The 27588-nt window shown below is 38.0% G+C and overlaps 1 protein-coding gene across 1 annotated transcript in view; it reads right to left on the reverse strand.

Annotated features, from left to right (window-relative positions):
- LOC150105739 (BBSome complex member BBS7-like) overlaps window positions 1-27588 on the reverse strand; it is a 320423-nt gene that overhangs the window by 274243 nt on the left and 18592 nt on the right. The window contains exon 3 of the mRNA XM_090395048.1: window positions 3988-4053. Within this exon, the coding sequence (XP_090251174.1) occupies window positions 3988-4053 (66 nt within the window). The remainder of the gene's footprint in view (window positions 1-3987; window positions 4054-27588) is intronic.

Consider the following 27588-nt stretch of genomic DNA (forward strand, 5'->3'; position numbering starts at 1 on the left):
TGCATATTTATATAGTTCTGAACCTAGTTTATCTTCTCCAGGTGATTTTCTGTTTCTTGTTTCTTTCAGGCTGATTTCTAATTCTTCTTTAGTTATTTCCTTTTCATTAATTGTTTGCCAGTTGTCTTTTTTAAAATATTTGTCTGTCCACAATTCTGTGTAGTAATTTAGAAATTCTTCTAATTTCAATTCAGTGTTTAATTTTATGTTTTCTTTGGTATCTGCATTTAAGTGTTTCAAAATTTTATATACATTGGGTCTTATTTTATATAAATCATGTTCTAAATTAGAAACAAATTTGTTCCATGATTCTCTATGTCTTTTTCTGACTTCTCTTTTAGCTATGGCTCTTATTCTTTTATATTCTATTTCATCTTCTAATCTTTTACTGCTTAACCATTTGTGATAGGCTTCTTTTTTCTTTTTGATTATTTCTTTCATTGTATCATCCCAGATCTTCAGTTTTTTCCTTTTATTGAATTTTTTGGTCTTTCCTAAGCTTTCATTTGCTGCTGCATTTAGTATCGTTTTTATATTAAGCCATTCTATTTCTATTTCTTCGTTTTGTTTTATTTTATCTAGATATTGGTTAATTCTTAATTCATATAGCCATTGTACATTTGTGTCATTCAATAGTCTAGTTTTATAAACAAATGTTTCAATTTTTCTTTCTGTTCTTGTTACTTGTAGCCATTTAGGTGGTAATCTTAATTTTATTTTAACAAGGAAGTGGTCACTGCTTATTTCATATCCTCTGTGAACTCTAACATCTAGTGAAAATTTTGATGTCTTTTCATTTAGTATAAAGTAATCCAATATTGATTTCCATCCTCTTGCTGCCCAAGTATATTTATGTACATCTTTATGTTTATAGAAAGAATTCATTATTTTTAGATTATTATAAACTACAAAGTCAATCAATTTTTTACCATTCCTGTTTAGAGTATGTTCTCCATGTATTCCTATATTATTATTCATTTTCGTGTTTCCAATTCTTGCATTTAAGTCTCTTGCTAAAATTACGTAATCATTTTTATTTTATTATTATTATATATGTTTTGTAGCTGATTAAAAAAATGAATATTATCTTGTTCTCGTCCCTTTTCTGGGGCATATAAGCCAATTATTGTTAAATAGCCTCTATCTATTTTTATTCTAGCTTCTATTATTCTTTCATTCCATAATTTATAATGTTTTAACTGTTTTGAAAGGGAGTTATGAATCCAAATCATGACTCCTGCTTGTGCTCTTTGGTCTCTGTCAACTCCATTGTATATAACATTAAAATTTTCAGTTCTCATGGTTCCTTTTAATTTCTTTTTCGTTTCAGTTATTACTGCTATTTTAAAATTTCTTTCATTTAATAATTGGTCTAATTCTATTTCTTTATATGCTATTCCTCTTACATTCCAGTTTGCTATGTGTATTATATTTTGTCGTTTCCATTTTTGTTTTACCTTTTCCATTCCAGGGTCATTCAATCCGATTATCTTTTTCTGTCAGCTTACTAGTAGAATCATGTTTTCCATGTCAGAGGACTAGCCTGACGATGGAATAGTTCAGTGGTAGGGCTGCTACCTTAAGGCTTCTGAACTAGCCTTCTTCCGAATTTAAACCCATAGGAGGAATAGGGTATATTGAAGGGGGAAAGAGTAGATTATAGAAGAATTACATTAAGGTTTATAGAGAGGACATAATTATAAGGCCAGAAATGAAAAGACCTCATGGCCCTCGAGTACTCTAATAGCATAGGGGTCATAAAATAAGAAGAGTTGGCTAATAAGGCCATATAGGAAAGATTAAAGTAAGTGGATCTTCCTCAAAGTAATAGAAGGAGAGGAGATAGATCCAGCTAGGGGTCCATGGGAGTGCCACTTCCCTTACAATCAAGATGATTGCCCCTTATGGCTCTGTTGGTCCATGAGTCCTTATTCACTATATTCGGACCATCCCACCATATACACACGCACGCATGCACGTACATACACGTGGTGGGCTCTCCTATCCGCCACCCAGGGGATGCACTCTCTAGGGGTTACAGGGTTCCCCGAGAGCATAAACTGTTTTTAAATAAAACAATTTATTTAAAATGATTATTTGCAATGAACTGAAACTATTTTTACGATAGTAATATTACAGTCAACTATCACTACAGCTTATACATTACAGTGAACTCAAATATAACATATTACCAAAAAATCTCATCCAAAGCATCATTCAAGGAAATGCATTCCTTTTATTAAAGAGCCTTCCTCTATAGTGAGAAGTGATATATTTTGAGTTAATTTATTTACTTTGTAGAGGAGTGCTCCCTGGTTCTATCTATGTTTTCAGCAATACACAAAGAGTTTAGGTTGTCTGTCAACAGGATTACTCAGAAAAACGTTTACTTTCGAAGAATTTCCACCTTCTATAAGAAACATTAATTTCTTAGTATGTACACTTCTCTGCCAGATTACAGTCAACTTGGGAAGAAATTACAATATAACATGGCTCCCAATATATAATGCATTAGTTATAATGCCTGCCAAATGATAGGATTGTATGAATTTTATTCTGTATTTTCCTGAAGAGTTTAAGCTGTAATGAGTTATTTAAAGGCCAATGTGCCAGCCCCAATAAGATATTTCTCAAAACTATCACCTACCTCCAACATAAGCATCCATTTCATGGATATTAGAGGAATGATAATGTGTCCCTGGCTCTCTCCAAAGAATCAAGCATGGTATCATACTGTAGAGAATTGGGACTTGCCTGTAAACAATACTGAACCCACTGGTCTTAGATCCAGTTGACATGGAGCCTGGCCCATTTCAAACATTCTCTCCTGTGGCATGGGAATAGGAGCATGCAGACTACTGGTCACCTAGAATACAGACCACCATGAAGCCTTCTGTGAACAGTGGACACAGATATCAATGTTTCTGTAGCTACTGCCAGCATAGCTGATTTGGAGTAGCACTTCTGTTTCAGTGAGCATATAATTGGAAATATCAGTTACCTGCTGCAGTTGTAGCAAATGGCCTTCCTTCACTATAGTTCTAGAATGCTGTTTGTGACTATTGGAATTGGCTCAAGCCACGACTAATTAAAGGTAAAGATTAACATAAAAATGGGGAATGCTAACAATATCTGCTTTGTCTTTGATATAAAAATCTTATAATCTCACACTCAATACATAGTCTAACTGGCACAGTCGTAAAAGAAATAAATTTGTTAGACTACAGAGCGTGAGAACATAAGATCTAGTAGAAATAAATAAATGGCAGCAGATGATAGTTAAGGCAGTTGACCATTCAAGACACTTCACGAAGTTTTAAGTAAAGAACAAAGAAGACAAAGCAGGGTTGAGAAATACATAACACAACAAGAATATAACATCTCAACCACTAGTCATATAGTTAACTGAGACATCTCTAATATGCTGCATGCTGTACTTCGAAGAAAGTTTTTACTCCAGACTTCTAAAACAATATTACAGTTATCCATTCACACAGATCTTTGAATAGAAATCAAGGACTTATATTAAATGACATCTGGAAATCTCTAATTAAATCTTTTAACTTCAAAGATTTTAACTTTGCCTGCAGTCTTTATCTCATGATGGCCAAATGCATGCCACATAACTACATTTTTGTTTTAGGATGAATTTAATTATTTTCTTTGTAATGATTTTAGAGCATTTGGACAACTCTGTTGTTATCTATTTCTTATATCCTTTTTTGTGCTAACTATAAGCCTGAACAAGTTTTTTTTTTTTTTTTTAATGAAACTAGCTGGTTGTAAGTTACAATAAGCTTCAATACTTTTATGCATAGTTATTTATACAGTTTATTTTATGCTAGTCAAGATTCATGCGGCTTAATTTTGGCATGATTTTATTATTTTAAAATTCTCATAATAATCAGCGTGAAAGATATACCTTAAAAATATACACAACCATAAAGCAAAAAAAAATATACTATTAAAAACTCAGACTTCAGTTACCTTCTGACAACCTTTTTCTTCATGAGCTGCCAAGAGTCGAGTAGTCTTTGGTGATGTAACTCCAACCTTTAAAAAAAAGACATTGTCAGTAAACATTAATTTAAACATACACACACACATAAAACAACAACTTGTGTGTATAGTGAGGCAGCATAAACAATACACAATGCATTTAAGAATTTCTGAGATTATAATTTTCATATTTAGGTCTGGAGAGGGGGTGTAATATTAGTGATAATAGACAGGAATGAACAGGGAGAGTGTAGAGTTTACAAATGCCAGAAGTTATTCAAAACAAGGGAAATGAAATCGTAATATTGATAGAGTTTATTCGCCCAAAGATTGTTGGTATAAGTGAGACATGGTTGAATGGGGATGACATTTTCACAGGAATAGATGGAGGGATATGTAGTCTTTCATGAAAACAGACAAAGCAAAGAGGGTGGAGAAGTGTTGGTTAAAGAAAAGTTGGTTAAAGACAAAATTCAAGAATGGGTGGATCAGGATATGATACTCTATAGAGGCCAACATGGTTTTGTTAAAGGTAGATCCTGCCTTAGCAATCTATTAACTACTCATAATAGAATAACATCTGAGTTGGACAAAGGAACTGGCTACACAGTGGTACTTCTGGATTTTGCTAAGGCTTTTGACAGGATACCCCATAGAACACTGTTACGCAAATTGGAGCAGATGGGAATGGATATTAAATCGGTGATATGGATAGGAGAATGGCTCAGGGAGAGATACCATAAGGTGGTGTATGGAGGAGCCGAGTCCAGAATGAGGCAGGTGACCAGTGGTGTGCCTCAGGGCTCTGTGCTTGGGCCAATGTTGTTTAATTTGTATATAAATGATATAGGAAATGGCTTAAAGGGAGATATTCAGTTGTTTGCTGATGATGCAAAGTTGTGTAGTGCAATAAAAAATCAAGCTGATGTTGAAAGTTTGCAGGAGGATTTAAATAAGCTGGTAAAATGGGCAAAAGAAAATGGATATCAGTTCAATGTGGAAAAGTGTAAAGTCATGCATTTTGGGATTAAAAGATTACCAGCTGTGTACTACATCGATGGAAAGGTACTCCAAGAGATTGATGAGGCTAGGGACTTAGGGGTATTGGTAGATAGGGAGATGAAGTTCAGGGGACACATTGCTAAGGTGTCCAAGATTGCACATAGGATTACTTGGTTGTTGAGGAACACACTGACATCCAGAGATAAAGAAGTTATTATTCCTCTTTATAAAGCATTGATACTTCCACATTTGGATTACTGTGCTCAGGTCTGGTCACCTAGATTCCTTGGAGATGAGGAGGCTGTGGAGAGGGTTCAGAGAAGAGTGACCAAGTTGGTGAGTGATATAAAAAATGCTCCCTACGTTGATAGATTGAGAGTTTGTGGATTGCAGAGATTGGTTGACAGGCGAAGAAGAGGGGATATGATAGAAACATTCAAATTACTAAAAGGTTTTTATAGGATTGATGCAGGGGAAATGTTTCAGCTGTGTGATAGTGATGGAAGAACAAGAGGTCATCTCTGGAAATTAAAGAAGATTGTGGTTAACAAAGGTGTCAGAACAAGGTTTTTTGCCTGGAGGGTGGTGAATGAGTGGAATTCATTGCCTGACTTAGTTGTGAGCTCTTCGTCTGTAAATGAATTCAAGAAGAGATATGACAGATATTGTTTTGCTAGTTTGGGTCTCCCGCGATGAGTCTACTGACTCCATGGAGATACCCGTAATAATAATAATAATAATAGCAGTGGAGTTGTGCCCATTTAGAGTGGAGATGCAAGGAGCAAATACTGACAGCAGTTTTAAAGCAGTACGGTGTGAATTAGAAGTGGACAGCATGAAATATTTAGTAAGGTACAGACCTGGTAATGTGGAAGGCAGTGAGAAGGAAATGTTTAGACAAATTGGTCTGGCTAATAAGAAAAGGGCAATCATTATGGTCAATTTCAATTATGGTAATATAGACTGGAATGAAGAGACAGCATCAAGAACCAAAGAGAATAAATTTCTTGATTCACACATGGATTGAGAGTCTTGGATTTGATTATCTCATCAGAAGACATTATGTTGTAAGTGAAGTGTCGCATCTTCCTCCAGAAGTAATTACTTGGATGGTGGCCAGCCATATCAGGACTTCTGTGAGAAAGGATTAGATGTGGAACAATAAGGTGGGTGATTATAGCAAACACAGGAGGTGGCTTGCAGTGATATCATGGAATGAAGAATTGCATGGGAAGGAAATCAATGCTGCTTGGTCCTACTCAGGAAATATCTGACAAAAGAGTGACTGAGTATATTCCAATGATCAGGAGATTAAATAAGATAGGTATAAAATGGATGACTGAAGAGGTGAATCATGCACTGGAAAAAAAATGCAATGCAATCTGGAAGAAAAAGGCATTGTGGAGGCAGCACAAGATGAGTGGAGATAATCAGTTACACGAAGAGTACAAAGAGCAAGCAAGGAAGGTTACTCAGGAAGGGTAGCAAAAGTGTAATATGAGCAGCAGTTAGCAAAAGACACTAAAAGAAATTCTAGGGAGTTTTTTCGACATTGAAGGTTTTTTTTTTTTGACGTTCATGGTATATCATCGCATATCTTCAGGGAATGCTCCAGGGGGTTAACAACAGCTTCTTGGATTAGCCAAGGTTCCAAAGGAGAAGAAAGATGACAAAATTGTTCTGCTTCATATAAAGGGTGATAAGACAAAGGCTTCAAATTATAAACCAATCTGCTTGTATGGAGTTATGGTCATGGTGTTGGAGAAGCTAGTAAGGAGAAGGATTTAGAACTGTGTGGACAGCAGTAGAATTCTCTTTAATGGGCAGAATGAGTTTGACAAAGGAAAATCATGTTTTAGCAATCTGCTTACTTATTATAACAAGATCACAAATACATCGGACAAGGAGAATGCATATACAGTAGTATATTTACATTTTGAAAAGAAAGCTTTCAATAGACTGCCACATGACAAATTAGTAGTTAAATTGGAACCAAATGGGGTTAGATAGTACATTAGCGTGTTGGATTGGTTGGCTGTCTGATTAACAGGTTGTGTATGGGGAAGCGATATCTCAGAAGAGGAAAGTCATTAGTTGCATGTTTTGGGGCCATTGTTATTTAATTTCTATGTAAATGACATTGGAAAGGGCTTAAATGGTGATGTACACTTGTTTTCAGATGATGCAAAGTTGAGGAGAGCTATGAGAAGTAGAGCAGATGTTATAACATTGCATGAGGACCTAAATAGACTGTCTGAATGGGCAAGTGTGTGGGGATGATCAGTTTAATGTTGCAAAATGTAAGATTTTAAAATTTGGGAAGCAAAGATGAGATGCAGAGTATAGAATTGATGGAGATATTCTTCTAGAGGAGGTGGAGGAGATGAATGATTTGAGGGTTATAGTGGATAGGGGCTTGAAATTTTGTGGATATTTTGCTAAAATTGTGATGACAACACAGAGGACTATGGGAATGATGCAGAGAACACTGACATGTAGAAGTATGGATGTTTTGATTCCATTGTACGAGACTTTGATTAGGCTGCAAATGGATTACTGCACACAGATTTGGTTGCCAAGTTTTCAAAAGAATGATAAGATGTTGGATAGGGTTCAGAGACGATTGATTGTTGGTTTCTGGTCTCTGGAATGTGAGGAACAGATATAGAGAATGCAAATTACAAAGCCAGTGGATCGAAGGAAGAGGAGAGATATGATTGAGGCATATAATAATTACATTATTATATGTATAATCTGGTAATTACATAAGAAGTAATTACCAGATTAGCGTGGATGAGATTTTTCATAGAATATCTGGAGACAGGGAGAAGAATGAGAGGCTATCCCTGGAGTCATGTATGACTCCATGGACGACTCCATGTATGACTCCATGAGATTTTTCATAGAATATCTGGAGACAGGGAGAAGAATGAGAGGCTATCCCTGGAGTCACGTATGAATCCAGGGATAGACGTTCATGGAGTCATGTATGACTCCATGGACGTCTGTTGATAACAATAATATTATTAATTAAATGAAATAAGGTATAATAATAAAATACAGTACTTTAGAAAACAAAGTTTAAATTATAGGAGCAAAACTCTTCTCCTCACTCCTCTACTCCCCTAAAGAGAGGAGTAGAGGAGTGAGGAGAAGAGTTTTTGCATGGAGAGTGGTAAGTGAATGAAATGAATTGCCTGAGAGAATGGTGAGTGCAGGGAGAGAGTGAATGCATTTAAGTCAAGGTATGATGAGCTGTGCATGTGAGAGTGAGGCCTCCTACGATGAGTCTCTTGACTCCATGGAGGTCTGTTGATAACAATAATAATAAAATTTAAAATTATAGGTGCAATAGCTCAATAAGCACCCTAGAATTATAAATATATCCATTCTTCATCCATTTCTTGTTTCTGCTTTCTTCAACATAAAAATTGAATTCATAATGGAAAATGAAAATAAAAGATATATAATTTTGGGGTATAAAGTGGAAATACAACAGCTGTATGTATTGACAACTCAAGAGCTTGCTTTTAGCAAACTGCAAGGGTTGGATGATGACAGTGCATGGAATGTGGTAAAAGAGTGTTTGAAGGAAATAAAAGCAGAGTACATACCTAGAGAGTTAGAGGGATAAATCAAGTGGGAGTTAAATGGATGAACAGCATCATTAAGGAAATATGTGGATGGAATTCAAACAGGAAGGTTATGAGCAGCACAAAGCACAGACCAGGAGTGACTAGTATGGTAAGGAAGGCAAAATTACAGTATGAAAGGAAATTAATGGTGCAGGCTAAAGGTAATCCCATGGAGTTCTTTCAGTACATGGCAAAGTAAAAGGTAAAATGATTATGAAAGAATAATGCTGATGAGTGCCAATGGTAGGGAGAGTGGCTGATGTGGAAATAGAGATAGATGAACTGGATGTGCATAGATATTACAGAACCGTGACATGAATACAACTATTGGGTTAGACAGTATATCAGATCAAGTATTACAAGAAGGTGCTAGGGAACTTGCAGTGCCTTTGACCACACTATTTAATTTAAGTCAACTCTGGGTTGGTCCCAAGAGGGTGCATAAAGGAGGCTTCAAGACTGGGGTAGCAAATTATCAACTGATCAGCATCTCAGGAGTGGCGGTCAAGGTACTGAAGAAGTTGGTTAAGAGGAAAAATCCAAGAATAGGCAGATAGAAATAGGATATCATATGGTGGATAACATGGTTCTATAAAAGACAGGTCATGCCTCAGTAACTTACTCACCTTTTATAATACAGTGACAACTTGACTTGATAAAAGCAATGGATACATGGTAATACTGATGGACTTTGCAAAGACTTTTGACAGGATGCAATATGAAATTCTGATAAGCAACAAATAGGGATGGATACGAAGTTGGTGATGGATACGAAGTATGTAACTGAGTCTATTAGAGTTACATAAAGGATGTAACTGTGTCTATTTGAGAGCAAAAGGAAAGGGTGAAAGAATTGATTGTTATTGCAGGTACGAATGATTTGAAAGGAGATAAAATGGAAATGATAGAGGACCTGAATGAATTGTTTGAGGTAGCAAAAGAAAAGAGTGAGAGAGTTAGGATGATTAGTCTTTTGCCGCGGTATGACAGTGAAATGTTTAAAAGGAGAGTCATAATTGCAAATGACTTTATGCGTGGGTTATATGACGAGTGGTGTGGAATTTGTGGACGTGTGGAGTGAGTTCGATGGGTGAAAGGATCTATATAAGATGGATGCTTGCATTTGAATGGATACGGTGTAAGGAGACTTGAAAAAGTGCTGCTGAATGTAGTGGATGTGCAAAATCAGGGAAACTAGATTTATTAAGGGGGGGGGTAGATATACAGACCTTAGGGAGGCAGTTGAATGTATGAATGAGTATAATATGCCCGAGCGAATAAGGACAACAAATCAGAATGGGATAGTTAATATAAGGCATCAAGGTAGGGATGGGGCTAACGGGGGTCTTAAATTCATGTACACTAATGCTACGAGTATTAGGAACAAGAAGGAAGAGTTTTTGGCCATGGTTGGCACTTCCAGACCACAGGTTATTGGCATTAGTGAAACATGGCTGACAGAAGATGACACAGCTAGTGGGATTGAATGTGAGGGGTATAGTGTGTTCAGGAATGACAGGGAGAATAAAATGGGGGAAGGAGTATTGTTGATGATAGCTGATGAGCTGCAGCCAAGGAGAATAAAAGTTGAATTGCAGGATAGAGAAAAGCGCACATTTGAGGCCATTTGGTGTGAGATTGTGGCTAGCAGAAAAAAATATACAATTGGGTGCTGCTATAGACCAGGTGATGGAAAAGATGGTGGAGACAGTATGCACAAGCAAATAGAAGAAATGAGTGGAAAGAGGGTAATTATTATGGGAGATTTCCACTATGGTCGTATTGATTGGAGTGAGGAGAGGACACAAGGGAGGAAGGAATTGGATTTTATGCGGTTATTAAGGGATAACTATCTGCAACAGCATGTAATGGAAAATACTAGGGGTCAGAGAGTGCTTGACCTAGTAATTACATCTGAGGATTTGGCTGTAACAAATATGACCACATTGCCACCAATTGGTGAGAGTGATCATAGGGTCTTGACTTGGGAGGTGGCTAAAGGTGTGGAATTTACAATTAAGACAGGGTACATGTGGAATTATCGGGCTGGCAAGTATGACAAGCTTAGGAGTTTGATTGGTTCAGTGCCATGGCATGTACAACTGCAAGGACTAGAAGTTGATAGTGCATGGGAGGCAGTTAAGAAGTGTTTGCATGAAGCAATGGCTGACTGTATACCTAGAGTCCAAATAATAAATCAAGTAGGGGTTAAATGGATGAATAACACCATTAAACTTGAGCTGCAAAAAAAGAAACAACTATGGAGGGAATTTAAGGAGAAAGGTGACCGGCAGGCACATGAACGGTATAAAGCACAGGCCAGAAGCGTAACGTGTGTGGTAAGAAAAGCAAAAAAGGATTACGAAAGAACATTGGCCATGCAGGCTGAACAGTTTTTTCGATATGTTGCAAGTAAAAGGAAAAATGTATATGGCAGAATGATTTTAAGGAATGCCAATGGTAGGGAGATAACTGAATCAGTTGATATAGTAAAGTTACTGAGTGAGCACTTTGCAAGAATATATCATCCAGGTGGTGACATTGCAGAAATGAATGAACCAGTAGATTATATGGGAATTGTGATGAACGAAGTGGAGGTGAGTAGTCTATTGCATAACCTCAATGTCAATACACCTGTGGGATTGGATGGCTGGTGTCGTACGAGAAGCGGCTATAGAATTGTCAGTATCCTTGACCATTTTGTTTAATTTGAGTCTCGGGTCTGGGTTAGTCCCGAGGGGGTGGAAAGAAGGGAAAATAGTTCCACTGCATTAAAGTGGTTCCAAGACTGCTGTTGTAAATTACTGACCGATTAGCATTTCAGGAATCGTTGTCAAGGTCTTAGAGAAATTAGTCAAGAAAAGAATACAGGATTGGATAGATGAAAATGGCATATTGTATGGGGGACAACATGGTTTTGTGAAGGGTAGATCATGCCTCAGTAACTTGCTCACGTTTTATAACACAGTGATGGCTGAACAGGATAAGGGTAATGGGTTTACAGTGATACTACTGGACCTTGCCAAGGCCTTTGACAGGATACCACATGGAACCCTAATCAGTAAACTGGAGCAGATGGGGATGGATATAGGGTTGGTGAGATGGATAGGAGGGTGGTTGATGGAGAGATACCAGAGAGTGGTTTATTCAGGAGTTGAGTCTAAAAGATGGCTTGTGACTAGTGGTGTGCCGCAGGGCTCTGTTCTTGGACCACTACTTTTCAATCTGTTCATCAATGATATAGGAAAGGATCTGAGAGGAAGTGTTCACTTGTTTGCTGATGATGCAAAGTTGGGCAGAGCAATTGTGAGTACACAGGATGTCAAAATTTTACAGGATGATTTGGATAGTTTGGAGGACTGGGCTAGGAAAAATGGATGTCAATTTAATGTGGCAAAGTGTAAGGTTATGCATTTTGGGGTGAAAAGAATAGCAGCAGTATATCACATTGGTGGAACTGTACTCCAGGAGATTGATGAGGTCAGGGATTTGGGAGTGTTGGCAGATAAGGAATTGAAGTTTAGGGGGCACATTGCAAAAGTGGCTAAATCAGCTCATCAAATCACTTGGCTTCTGAAAAATTCTTTAACATGCAGAGACAAACAAGTTATTGTTCCTCTGTATCGAGCCTTGATAAGACCCCATCTGGACTACTGTGCCCAGTTATGGGCGCCAGGGTTTCTTCGCGATGAGGAGGATGAATATAGGAGGATGATAGCAGGTCTGTTGAATGAACCTTATGAGAATAGGTTGAAGATTTGTGGGTTGCAAAAATTGGTCGATAGGCGGAAAAGGGGTGATATGATTGAGACATTCAAATTACTGAAGGGTTACTATAAGATTAATCCAGAATATATTTTTGAAAATAGGACTGGTGGTGGGAGGACTAGGGGCCATGCATGGAAGCTAGGCAAGAATATAGTTAACAAGGGTGTTAGAGCTAGGTTTTTTACTTGGAGAGTGGTGAATGAGTGGAATAAGCTACCAGAGCCTGTTGTGGGTGTGCTACGACCATGAATGAGTTCAAGGCAAGGTATGATAGATACTGTGTGAATGTCGAATAGTTGTTCTTGACATGATGTTAAGGCCTCCCTCGATGAGTCTGTCGACTCCTTGGAGTGCCCAGAATAATAATAATAATAAAAAAGTATTGTACATATTAAATTTGTATATTAATGATACAAGAAATGATCTGAAGAGAAATATTCAGTTGTTTGCTGTTTGCTGATGATGCATAATTCAGTAGAACAATATAGTAGTCAATGATGTTAAAATTTTGCAAGATGATTTAAATGAACTGCAGTATAGGGAAAGGAGAACGGATATCAGTTTAACCTGGAAATGTATAAGGTTATGCATTTTGGGATGAAAAGATTACCAGCTGTTTACCATATGATGGAACTGAAATTGATGAAGCTAGGGATTTGGATTGGTGGTTGGAAGTTTATAGGGCATTGCAAAAGTTGCTAAAACAGCTCATTAGATTACTGATTAATGAAGAATGCTTGATTTAATTTTTTATGGCACAAAGAAATCAAAGGTCATACTATGCCAGACCACAGGTGACAGCCGTGCATGTGGTAAATGGTTAGTAGGACAATCACAAACATCCATGCCTTGGCGGGAGTCGAACCTGCAGCCTCTTGGCTGGAGAGCAGATACGCTAACCACTTGGCCAGATAGGTCTGCACTGAAGAATGCCCTGAGGAGAAGAGATAAGTAGATTATTATTATTATTTGACACTTCCACGGAGTCCAAAGACTCATTGAGGGGAGGACACCTGCTCTACAATTCTGTCTCCGCCACTCAATCCACCAACTGACTGCAACTACACCGATGCCATCTACCACCGATCACCACCACTATTATTTCCACAGACAATCACAAACATCCATGCCCACAGCAGGATTCGAACCCGCAGCCCTTTGGCTGGAGAGCAGATACGCTAACCACTAGGCCAGCCTGGCTTGCATTATACTCATGTTCACAGAAACTGCATCACCTTACATAAATATAGTTTTTAGTTGGTTTATTATTAGATATTTTGTTGTGCTGCATCATCTATCATTCTTACGGATTTCTATGTAATGTAATAGTTGCTGCTAATGTGTCAGAATTTTTTATGCTATAAATAGACAGGAAGAGCCAGTTTTCGCATTTTTGTGCTGAGATCGTTATGGCTAGTTATGTGCAGTTAACACCTGACAGAAAAAGTGTGATTCAAGCTTTGAATAGAGAAGGCTATTCCTCTCGTGAAATACCTAAAAGGGTTCCTGTACTCACTCTACTGTGGTACGGCTGCAGTATTACCTTCTTCATTATTTGTGACAATTATTGTGTTATTATCCTTTATCAAATAGGCATTCAAATTTAAATACCAAAATAACATGGTTACAGCAGGTAATACAGTTTCTATGAACGTGAGTGTATATATATATCTTGACTACTATGCACAGGTTTGGTCACCTGGGTTTCTTTGGAATAAAGAGAGGTGGAGGAGGTGGTGGTGAGGATCCAGATATGAGTGACCAAGATGGTGGCAGGTATGTGGAATGCACTTAATGAAGATAGATTATTAAAGATTTGTGGGTTACAGAAATTGATTAATAAGATTGAGACATAAAAATTACTGTGAAAGGTTTATTATTATTATTATTATCATCATCTCCATGGACTCTCCATTTATTTACACACTAACCTTCTTTCACACAATACCTATTATAGTTCTCCTTAAACTCATTCATTGATGAAGCACCAACACCCACCTCTGGCAACCCATTCCACACATTCACCACTCCTCCAAGAAAAACACCTAGTGCTAACCATGCTCTTACACAACTTCCACTGGTGATCCCTTGATCTCTCCCTTTTTGGCATGTCCTGAAAATGTCTTCACTGTCAATCCTATAAAACCTCTTTAATAACTTATTTATCAAGGTTTCCCAAATTTTTTTTTTGTGGCCCGTTTATTTTAATACTTCATCTTCGTGACTCACTAAAATTTTTATGGCCAATAGGTAAAAAAAAACAGATTTGAATGTTCATAGAGTTAGTGTTCATTTATTATTATTATAATAAAGAAGCAATTACTCTTACAAAAATATAAAGAAATTAAACTAAAGCCAAGAATTTATTAATGAGAAGTGTGATGCTGTTGTTTAGAAACTTCAGGTTTGGAGGAAAAGATGATAACTTTATTCTTAAATCCGGTTCGACTTCTAATCGGTTTCTACATTTATTTATTAGAAAAACCAGTTTTGAAGAGCCTGTTTCACACTTATAGGTTGTGACAAAAGGCATTAGAAATTTTATCGCTTTTTCTGCTAAAACTGGGTACTCCTCTCTAAAACAAAAACTAAATATGCTCTCTCTCGATGCTTAACTCAAACTGAACAAGCAGAGTGAGTACATGGCGGGCAAGTAAAACAAATGCCAGACAGCCAAATGATTCAGCTGATGGCATGGTTGCCACCAAGCAGGCTCGCAATTAGTTGAGCTACTTTACCATGAACAAAGAGACTGTGAAATGCCGACGCGGATGGAGCGCATTTTTCATCTCTATTAATTAAATTATTTATTCATTAGTCCTGATTTACCTCGAGGGCTCACTTCAGAGAGTATGGGCATGTCAAACCCGAGGTACCAGATGCTGGACCATGCCTTACTTTATGCAATATACATCTGTTATATTGTTTTATAGACTGCTCCCTCCCCTTCTTTCTTTGCTTCTTTCTCCTCTCCTTGCTCCTTTCCCCTGATGCTATTAGAGTATTCGAGGGCTAGGGGTGAATCTGTCCTGTCTTGCTAAGTCATTTTGTCTTATGCAGCCACCGAAGGAGGCAAGCCAGTCTCCATAGGTGCCAGTCCCAAGCCCGGATAAATGGCGAGGGTTGATGTCAAAAAGGGCATCTGGTCGTAAAACTTCACTGCCAGCTCTAGCTATGATACGAGTCAAAGAGAAAATGATATAAGGGCTAGGGAATACCCCTTAAGCGATGCACAGCCACATCATCCTAGAGCTGCAAGAAGTGGACGAGGGCTACAGCATCAAGGGCAGGTGTGGTTAAAGAAGCGAGCCCAGCAAGTGGAGAGGATGTTGCGAGTGGGAACACTGAATATTGGAAGCATGACTGGAAGGGGAAGAGAGGTGGTAGACATGATGAGGAAGTTGGACATTTTATGTGTGCAGGAGACAAGGTGGAAGGGGAGAAAAGCAAAGGAACTGGGAGATGGATATAAATTGTTCTACTCTGGAGCGAATAACGAGGGAAGAAATGGTGTAGAAATTGTGGTGTGTAGCAGAATGAAGGGCGAAGTACTGGAAGTGGGTAGAAGGAACGACAGGATCATGCTAATGAAATTGGGTCTTGGAGAAGAGCGGGTGGTCGTATTATGTGTATATGTGAAGTGAAATGTGAAGACAAGTGTTCGGACCTGTCTGGGACAGACAGAAAGTTTTCAAGTAACAGTTGGCTTGCATCAAGGGTCAGCATTAAGTCCGTTTCTTTTTAACATTGTGGTGGAGGTGGTGACGGAGGAGGTGAGAGAAGATGCGCCTTGGACAATGTTGTAATCTTGCTGTGTGCAGATTCAAGAGAAGAAGCTGGAACTAAACTGGAAAGATGGAGAAAAGTACTGGAAGAGAGAGGTATGAGAGTGAGCAGAAGTAAGATAGGTATATGTGTTGCACAGTGGGTGGCAGCCAGGAGACAGATCTGGAGCTGGAAAGAAATGTCATCAGGAAGGTGAGGGACTTTAGATATTTAGGTTCAACAGTGGAAGAAGATGGAGGAGCTGAGAAGGAAGTGGGATGCAGGATACAAGTGGATTGGAGGAACGGGAGGGAGATGGCTGGAGTGTTATGCGATAAGAGGGTGCCGATCAATCTGAAAGGCAAAATCTATAGGACAGTAGTGAGGCCAGCTATGTAGTATGCTATAGAAACTGTGGCCCTGAGGAAAAATAACATTAGCAGAATGGAAGTAGCAGAGATGAGAATGCATAGATGGATGTGCGGTGTGACCAGAAAGGATCATCTAAGAAATGACTATGTAAGGGGAACAGTGAGAGTTACAAACTTAGGAGCGAAGATACAGGAGACAAGGTTGAGATGGTTTGGTCATGTGATGAGGAGGGAGGACGAATATGTAGGAAGAAGGATCATGCAGTTGGATGTGCAAGGAAGGAGGAAGCGTGGACAGCCAAAGAAGAGATGGAGGGAGCTGGTAGAAGAGGACTTGAGGATGAAGAACTTGGATGTGGTGACAGCCCAAGACAGGAGGATGTGGAGGAGACTTGTCATCAACAGTGACCCGACTTAAGTGGGAGAAGCTGCAGAAGAAGATTTATTTGTCTATTTCTACGCTCCCAGTGTCAATTGAAATTCCCTGTGATGTTCGTACTACTAAGGACACTTGATTCGCACGAGGGCTTGTCTCTGCTGACAAAGTGTGCTCTGTCATGCTTGAGCAGTCACCTGCTAGCTCACCTGTAGATTTACTAACCTGGGTTTTTAGGCTCCCCTTAAAAGATTGGACCCTTGGTGAATTCCTTCCGCTCTTATGCAATTTTGATTCAATTCCCCTGTTTATGTTTTGCCTTCTTCCAAGGAGATATACTTCCTTCCTCGCATAATCACACTTAAAGTTGCATCTCATCAAAAAATCATTGCCCAGAATCAGTTTTATGTGTGGGAGAGAAGATCCTGACAAGACCAGAAACTCATGCCAAACACACATTCTGAACTCAGGCAGATGCACTTTAAGATTTACTGATTTAGACGCTGAGGTGCTGAGGCTGTACACCCAAATATTCTCACGGATCGTTTGAGGTAAGTGATTTTGTCCTTAATGTATGGTTCTAACATTTTAAAATAGTCCTCAGAAATGATGGAGGTTTGTGCTCCAGTGTCAAATAGGGCATTGCAATGCTCTCCAAGCACACTGGTCTTCATCATCATTTCATATGACTGCCCTTTTATTCCCTGTCTCTTCTTCCACGTCCTATTAGCATACGTATGAGATCTAAGTTCTTCTTCATGACCTCTGTTAAAGCGTCCCCTGCCTCTGAAACAATTGCGAGTTATGTGCTCAATTCTGTCGCATCTATAACACCCGGGAGGCTCTCTTCCATCACCTTGATCATTGGCCCTGTGATCTGATGGTAATACTAACTTTTCTTGGGAGGTAATAGCTTTGATTTTCTCCATGACAGTGTCTATTCTGTCAAGAAGGGTCTTTTGTAGCCTCTCGACCTCTTCTCGAATTAGACTTATAGTTTCGTCCGTCATAGAAACTTTAGGTTCTGGGGCCTTCGCTGATATTATCTCTAATCTCTTCATTACTTCATCCAATCGCTCCATGACAGGTTTCTGGAGAAGTTCCACTTCCTGTTTGACTATAGCCCTGATCTTACAGGTCTCAGGCAGGATTTCAGTCAACTTATTCGCTGTCACACTATCATTGCCCTCGTTTCCTTTTCTTATCTTGGATTTGTCCTTTTTATCTAGGTTCATTGTTCGGCAGCGTTCTTGCTCAACCAAGTTTACAAGACTGGCAGCAGAAGTGGGATGTATGTCTCCAAGTATCTGCTCCCGTTCCTTAACTGCATTGTAGCATTCGTCCAAATTAGTCACTCTTTTGTTGAAGACAGTTTCTTTCAATTCCGGTCTTACTCCTTGCCTGAATTGCTGGAAAACGGCCCAGTCCAAATGAGGTTTCTCTTCATTGTGGACACTCAGGGTACTGGCCACCGTTAGTAATCTGTTCTGAAAATCAGACACACTCTCCCTGTCCTTCTGAGTGCACCTCTGGAGTTCCCATAAATTAGGCCCCAAACTTCCTAGTTTAGAGAACTGGGAAATTCGGACCGTTTTAAACTTTGAATATTCCAGGGTCTCTTTTAGAATGGGAGAGGAGTATAGCAAGGTTTTTGCCTTCCCTATCAGCTTACTACGGAGCAATACCAGTAACTGAAATGTTACTGGTTCTTCTATGTATGAAAAAAATGAAATGACATCATCAGAATCTTCGCCTGAGAACTGGGGGAACACTTGTTGGGGGTTAATGCATCGAAAAAACTCGTTGTCTTCCATTATTGAACTGCTAGAAGGGTTTTATAAATTAACCTTTGCCTTTGTTAAGAATTTCTGGTTGGAATCCGAAACCAGCTTACTGTGATTTATATAAAGTACTTATTCCAGTTTTATAAACCACATCCTACCGGCTGATTGCACCATTTATGTTGCCTCGACTTTCTACTCGTATATCTATTCTTCTATCTTTGGGTCAAATCCCTGTTAAACTCTCAATCGGGTATCACGTGGTACCTCTGGGGGGGACAATGGAATTGCCTCGGGATCAAGGCAACACCAAAGTATCAGGGTGTCTGAGATCACCCTCTCGTAAAACGCCAAGAAAATTTATATTTCACTGCGCCACTTAGCGCTATTAGATTAAACAATATTATCAATCAAGAGATGATCTCAAGACAGTACTTTAGTGATACCTAGTAACTTTGCAGACGTGGCCAAACTCTACTTTTCTCTAGTCTCCCGCATAGGTTCGTATTACTTTTATAAGAGGTGCATCGGATTCCAAAATTCACAGATAGTCTTGGTTAGATACAAAAGCAAGGTTTATTAGATATCATAAATATGTACATACAATACAATAGGCTTAATTCCCATCTTAAGGGAGTTCCTGACAGTCAGGATAGAGTTAAAGCAATACAATAATATAAGTATACTTAAAACTGATTATGCTGTAATTCTCTACAGTAAGATTCTTATTTATACTCTAAAATACCTTAATCATGCATGATTATCACAATAACTCTCTAACTTTCTGTAGTTCAATCAAACCACACAAGATAGCATTTCTATCTTTTACAATCCCTTCATTAAATAGCAATTCCTCACTCTAGGCATATTCGTAACCTCCTATAACATGTTATGTAACTCTATCACAATAGGAGACAGTAAGATTTAAGGTAACTCTCTCTATATCATAGCAGCACAGTCCTAATTAATATCATTAATGTTCTTTCTTCTGTTTTTTACAATGTGGCACAAATCTCTCATTCACAATCAGTACATTCACAATAAATACAAATAAAGTCTACTTATATGCCCTTTTGTTCTGTATTGCGTCAATGTTCTACCGGAATCTGCCTTTCCATAAACGAAATGTCCGCGTGCTCCAATCTGGCTTTCTATGGACTGCCGGGCTTTCTGCGGAGATACGACTGCCAAGTTCCGCTACTGCCTTTATCGAAATCCTCTGGAATGGAGGCACTGCCACCCTTCACGGCACCGCGAGACGAACACACCAGGAGATCCAGGAACAAAAAGCCTCTTGTGAGGGGTGCATGACCCTTTTATTTCCACTTTTCTTTCTCGGCATTTCTCGCATTCCACGATGTCCAGCCAACACACTCACGTGGTCTTACGTCACGGCATCCAGCCTTCTCCGCTATCGCACATGCGCTGACGTGACGCTATTGCTTGGGGCGAGCTGCTCCCTCGCATTACTGCTCTGTGACCTTTGGACCTCCCCCCCCCATCTTGAATTTGTGCTAACATTCTATATCTTTTAATACATATTACTTTATAAAACTCTGCTAAAGGTTTACACTTCCATTGATTTTAACTCATTTGTGAGTAGTACTAAATGCACATATTTGTTTTCTCGTAGTAAAAATTGCTTGATATATTTATATAGAATTAATTTAATACTCAGAGGCAATCACATGTATTTATATTCCTTTTTTGTTAGATTGTGATAAGATAGGAGTTCCTAAAATCCCAATCTATCACAATCCAACGGGTCAACTCTTTTTTGTCTACCAGCTAAGTTTTGAAGCCTACAGACCATCAATTTATTCTCATAGGAAACATTCCACAGATCTAGGTGCAGTAGTCCAGATGTAGCCTTAATATAGGGGGAACAATAACCTTTCTATCCCTGCTTGTTAGTGTTCTTCAACAACCACATAATCTGATGTGCTGTTTGGTTATCTTTGCTATATATCCTCTGAACTTCGATTCTCTGTCCATAATCACATGAAGTCCCTGGCCTCATCTGTTTCCTGCATCCATCAATAGAGTACACAGCTTTTGATCTCTTTCCAAAGTGCATCACCTTACACCTGGCCACATTAAACCACAGCCATTTACCTTAGTCCATACTGCTAGTCTGTTAGTATTTCTGACAGATCTTGGGCATCATGTTCATTTACCATTGCTGTTTTCAGTGTAGAATCATCAGCAAACAACTGAATATTTCCTATCAAATCATTTCCTATATCACAGATATACAAATTACACAACAAAAGATTTATTGCTGAACCCTATGGTGCATCACTGGTCACTTGCATCTCCATCAGCCACCTCTCTAATCCAAATCATCAGATTTATATCCATGCTCCAACTGATGCAATAGCATTCTATGTGGAATCTTGTCAAATACTTTTGTGAATATCACTAAATAGCCACTTCTCTCATCCAACTCCATTATCACTTGATTATAAAAAGTAAGCAAATTACTAAAGCAAGACCTACCCTTCACAATACCATGTTGTCCCTTATAGAATATCATATTCCTATTATGATGAAAGACAAAAATCAGGACATGCAGTCCTGATTTTTGTCTTTCATCATTTTCTCCAATACCTTAACCACCACTCCTGAGATGCTGTTTAGCCTATAATTTGCTATTTCTGTCCTGGAGCCTTCTTTATGCAATATTTTGCTCTTGTTCCACTATCAAGGCCTAAATTAAATTAAAATTAAAGGAGCTGATAATTCACTTGCACATTCTCATAATATGTGGGCTGATATGCATGGAATTAATCCCATGGCTGTGTTCATATTGAGATTATGCAATATTTTAAGCACTTTCATTTCTTCAACGGCTATTCTCCTATCAGTCAAATCACATCTAGAATTGCAACGTCACCATCTAGATGATTCATCCGTGCAAAATGCTCACTCAGTAATTCAACTATTTGGTTTGTTTCTCTTATCTTCCCACCATCAGCACCTTTTAAGGTCATCTTTCCATAGTCATTGCTCCTTTTACTTGCCATATAGTCCTTAGGGTTTCTTTTGGCCTTATCAGCTAGCTTTCTCTCATAATTAGCTTTGGTCTTCCTTACCACTGGTCACCTTTCTTGTCTGCACTTTATACTGTTCATGGGCATGTTGATCACCTTTTTCTTTATAATCCCTCCATAACCTTTTCTTTGTGTGCAACTCCTGTATAATGAAGCTATTCATCCATCTAACTCCTACCTGATTTATCTTTCTGATTATGGGTATACACTCAGATACTGCTTTCTTCAAACACTCCTTGAACACCTCCCATGCACGAACATCTCTTCCCTCCAAATTCTTATGCTAGCTCCGCTTAAAGTTGTCTTCTCAGCTTGTCATAATCAACTGCTTTGTAGTTCCATATATATATATATATATATATATATATCCCTTCTTAACAGAAAATTCTGAATGTCTGGCAATCTCCCAGGTTGGGACTATATGATGACTTTCTCCAAGCAAAAACAGCGTAGCTAGATTGGTTAGTGTTAAGTTCTCTGATGCAATGATCCAGTACTCTTGAACTGGATCATTGCATCAGAAATGTCCTCTCCATTACATGTTGCCTCAGGTAATTATCTCTCAGCAGCTGTATAAATTTCCATTTCCTTTCCTGCCTCTGACCATTCCTCCTCCTAATCTATGTCTTATAATTGAAATCCCCCATAATAATTATTCAACCTGTACTCATTCTGCTAATTTATGAGTGCATGTCATCTACATCATTCTCCTTATACCCCTAAATTACAGTCCCATCTCATTCATCTGCCATCTCCTCTCCAGGAGGTTGACTACACCATGATGTGCCTCATGGTTAACTATGGGCGTAACAATGTCCATACTGTCATAAGCATTCATGGCTGTAAATCCATATATGTTCACAGTGCCAGTTTGCCTGTTCTGAGGGACAGAAAAAACAGAGATTCTGGGGGAAAAGCTCCCTACCTCCATATGAGATTGGTTAATTCACTTTTAGTCAAAAGAGCCAGATAAAGTTCCTCGCATCATGGACGGGAAGCGAGCCCAGGGCTTTCCAAACAAAGAGCTTCGTCTATACTAACTGAGCTATGGAGGCTCTCCTGGATTACAGTGGCAACAAATTATATATTAGTCCTATTGGTTTCTATCTCACAGCAGATAGCCTCAAATAAACTGCCCTCTGAATCCTTGTCCCAGTGATGTACTTCTACTCTTTTTGGCTTTAATTCCTCTGCCATCAAAGCAAAATTCCTCCTACCATCGTGTTCCTTCTGTCCTCTCTGAAGACACTATATCCCTTGCATTCTATTTGGATGACCATATCATCCTCGGTCAACCATATCTCACTAATGCCTATAACTTTCAGCCAATATGTGCTAGCCAATGCCAAAAACTCCTGAACCTTATTCCAAATACTTCTGGCATTAGTATATGTAAACTGAAATACCTCCTTCATCCCCACAACCTCCCTTACATCATGTTACTTAGCTGACTAAAGTTAACCTGGGTGCTATATTTTGTGTTAACCTGCTACATTTTGTATCATGTGATCACTCACCCACTTACCAACTTTTAGGTTCCCTGAACCCAAGCTCACCTGCATCTTCTTCCCCCTAAACATTCTAGTTTCCCTGACTTTGTACTTCCAAACTTTTGCTTAACAACACTTTCTCAAGACTTATAATTAAAATGAAATATATATTGATCTTTAATTGACCATGATTTATAAACATCTAATACCAACAAGTTTCGCCGATGGGCCATCCAGCTTCTTCAGGGCTTATAACGGTAAGAAATAAAACTCAAAGTGGCTAGTACAGATAAAATGGAGTAACACATTAAAACAGAACACGTAACATTACATGCATGGAGCATGTTGTGTTAGTCCCTGTTATGAGAGCATGTTCTGTAGTTTTGAGTGAAATTAAATTCTGGCAGAGTGAGTGATCTTATGAAGGTTTTCCATATGTCAGCTATTATCATTCCCTGGTTTCTGTTAAGATTTTCTCCAGAATGGAGGACTACAACGGCTTCTTTGACATTTCTACAATGGAAATCTTCTTCTAGGTAAGGCATGGAGCTGCTATCCCAATCAATGGTATGGTTAGTAATCACGAAATGATGGGCTAGACCTGAGTCGTCTGTTCTGTTGTTATTAACATCTCCTATATGTTCTTTTTTTTTCGGATTTCAAGGCTTCTCGACGTCTGTCCTATATAGTTTAGTTCACAAGCACATGGGATGTTGTACACTCCAACGTATTTGAAAAAAGGATTAATGTATTTTGGTGATCTTAAACGTGACGAATAGTCTTGACCAGTCTCTGATGCTGAAAGGTTTAAAAAGTTTTGCAATCTTCTCGGACACTGTGCCTGCATAAGGAATAACTACAGATGAACTGATTGAGTGATGGTAGGTTGTTGTTGTTGTTGTTGTGGGGGGATTTCTATGAAGAATCTTGTTGATTAGATTCTTTGGATATCCATTTTTTATTAATGTCTCTGATGTACCGTTATAAGCTCTGAAGAAGCTGGACAGCCCCCATCGGCGAAACTTGTTGGTATTAGTGTTGGTATTAGATGTTTATAAATCATGGTCAATTAAAGATCAATATATATTTCATTTTAATTATATGTTTGAATGACCAAATATAATCTAAACAATGAACAGACTTTCTCAAAACTACTGACACCAAATCAATTTAAATGCAAGCCTTATAGAAATCCTTCCATCCATCCAAACTCACTCCACACCATTCCTCCAACACAATCTGTACACTGACTCATTTGCGATCAGAGCTCTCCATCTTAGCTCACCTTTATCATATCATGGAAACAGACCTTCACTCTGCTTTTTCTCATGCACTACCAACTCTTTCATGTCTTCTCTGTTCCACACTTGTCACCTGCTCATTTATACTGTACCAGCCAAAATAAACATCTCTTTCACCTTAGCTCTCCACATACAGCATTGCCAACATCTTTTATCTTAGTTCCAGATGGAGAGGAAATATTTCAGAATCTGGTAGTGGGAGAACTAGTGATCATTCTTGAAAACTGAGCAAGAGTATGGTTAGCAAGGATGTGAGGAATATTTTTTGCTTGAAGAATGGTGAATGAGAAGAATAGATTGCCAGAATTTGTTGCAGGTGCCATAAGTGAAAGAATTCGGATCAAAGTATGATAGATAACTACCAGATTCTGAAATATTTCCTCTCCATCTGGAACAAATGGAGAGGAAATATTTCAACAACAGCTCTTTTGGTATGAAAGACTTGAATCAGACTTCACATGCACTTACAGCACAACAGAATATGAAGATAAGATCACTACCCTATCATTATAAAAAGACACTAAGTGGCTTTTTAAACATAAAAAACTATAAAAGTAAAAAGATTTGAAAGGGGGGGGGGCTAAGACTGTGAAAGCAGGCAGGAACACCCATCAACTACATCCTGAATAGGAAACTTATAGAACAGCGAAAATTTTCAGCTATTTAGGCACAGTTTTTAGTGATGATGGCAAATTAAATACAAACATAGACAACAGAATGTTCAAGAAAAGCTGGAATATTGTTAAGGGAGGGGGTCAATAAATAAATCTGGATGGAATATTATTATTATTATGTGAAACCCTCCAGGGAGTCCAAAGACTCATCAAGGGAGAGCACCTATTCTACAACTCTCCATCTCCACCATTCAATCTCCCAACTACAATGAACTGCAACTACCTTCATCATCTACATCATAGATGGCGAACCTATGGCAAGCATGTCATAGGTGGCACACCCGAGAATTTTTCTGGCACATCAACGATTTACAGGTGATATCCTTTTATGCGGTTATAAATTATTCAAAAGTTTTTTTTTAATTGTTATAATACACACAAGTTAAATTTTGTTTTACACCAGAGAGCAGCTATGATGACATGCATATGATTGGCGCGGTATTAACAAAAGATCGCGTGACCCAAAGACAACCTACAATTATTTAGTTGAAATGCTAATTCCTCTTCCATTCCATTCCGAATTCCATAACATCTGAAACTGTCATCACAACATTCACTATATATTTCTTAGTTTTAACACATTCATGACAGGGTGTCATTTATCGTTCTGATGGAAGTTCTCATTACCGTTGGGCTCAACTCACACAAAGTTTCAACCCTTGGTTGAATTTTATTGCTGCTTGTTTGCATTTCAGCTGGCAGGGGAATTCACACATGCATTATATGGCATATTTCAATTCGTGGTAGAATTTTATTTGAAGTTAGCCTTTGTGATCTGTCATAATGACATTGAGAATTTCAAATGCAATAAAACAAACACTTCTTTCATGTAATTGAAAAATTGGACAAGAATTTTTAGTTAGATACTGTGTTTCCAGTGCAACATATGGTTTTGCTTGAGTCTATACAGCATAGTTTCTGTGAGAGGGGAACATGTGATTCATTAGTTAGCACCGTTTTAATCCCAACTGTCTGGAATTGTACTATTTGTTGAGAAATATATTACACAGAGTGCAAAAGGCTCTCTACCTTATTCAGGGATAGATACAATAAAACTAATTGTTTTTCTTGCATCTGCAGTATAATGGCTGTTGGGGAGGGCATGTTGTTAACCACGGGGAGCAAGTTACTACGCCTCAATGTGAACATGTTTAAACATTTTTCGTGTGCGAGGTATATGCAAAACTTTTTAATGTCGTTTTTCGTCAAGTAAAATCAGGGGTGCGAGTTATACGCAAGGTTGAGTTATTTTCGAGTAAATATGATAAGCATTTCGCCAACAAGTTAACATCCTTCTGCTGCTTCCCCCGCTCAGCTAACTTTGATGGCGAGTTACAATGCATAAATATTTTTCTCACTACCGTTTTTTTTTTTTTTTCAAACCAACATCATTAAAATCAGTTTAATAATACAATAATCATATTTTTGCACTGAATATTATAAATTTATTTATAAATAAATATTATAAATAAAATAAAATATTATTTATAAAATTATAAATAATTATAAAATATTATAAATAAATATATATTTTTTAAATTTATAAATAAATAAATAATTTAAGTTAGATTAATTTTCTATTAATTTTTCCCCTATTAAAAAATGCCTGGCACACACCAATTCAGCAACTCAATTGGTAAATTTCTGGCAAGCGCACATAAAAAAATTTGCCACCACTGATCTACACCATCGACCACCACCACCACCGCTAGTATTTCAACAGACAATCACAAATATCCATGCCCACAGTGGGATTCAAACCTGCAGCCTTTTGGCTGGATAGCAAATACACTTACCACTCGGCCAACCAGGCCAGCAAAATATTCTCAAGAAAAATCAGTCAAAACATTAAACTAGCTATATACAAGACAGTGTTCAAACCAATTTTAACTTATGGAGCTAAGAGCTGGGTTAGAGATAAAACAGATGATCAAAGATTAGAAATCACAAATATGAGAGTTCAAGAAAAATCAGAGAAGTGAACAAATGGCATCAATGACAGAATCATATTAAAAATGAAGATATTAAGAGGGAATCTGATACTGTTAACATTTAGGATTGTGTGAGCAAAGCTAATCTTAGGTGTTATGGTCACAGAAAGATTTGCAAAGCAGGTATTTAATGCCTGAAAGGGTAGGAAAGAGACTAAGATGTATGTGGATTGATGCAGTTAGTAATGCCTTAAAAGATTAAATATAAGATCTGACAATATTCTAGTCCCAACAGGTAAGAGACTAATTTGGAGGAAACCTGTCAATAGGTAGTTGATAATAATGCAATCCCTGCATAGGTACTATTATAGTATTCCTATACATATATCTTGATAATTGGGAATCTGATAATTTTTCATCATCAGATTCCCAATATATATCC

This window comes from Typopeltis vanoorti, chromosome 6 (genome assembly GCF_054136105.1).
Source record: "Typopeltis vanoorti isolate ZY-2024b chromosome 6, IOZ_Tvanoo_1.0, whole genome shotgun sequence".
In the NCBI taxonomy this organism is placed as follows: domain Eukaryota; kingdom Metazoa; phylum Arthropoda; class Arachnida; order Uropygi; family Thelyphonidae; genus Typopeltis; species Typopeltis vanoorti.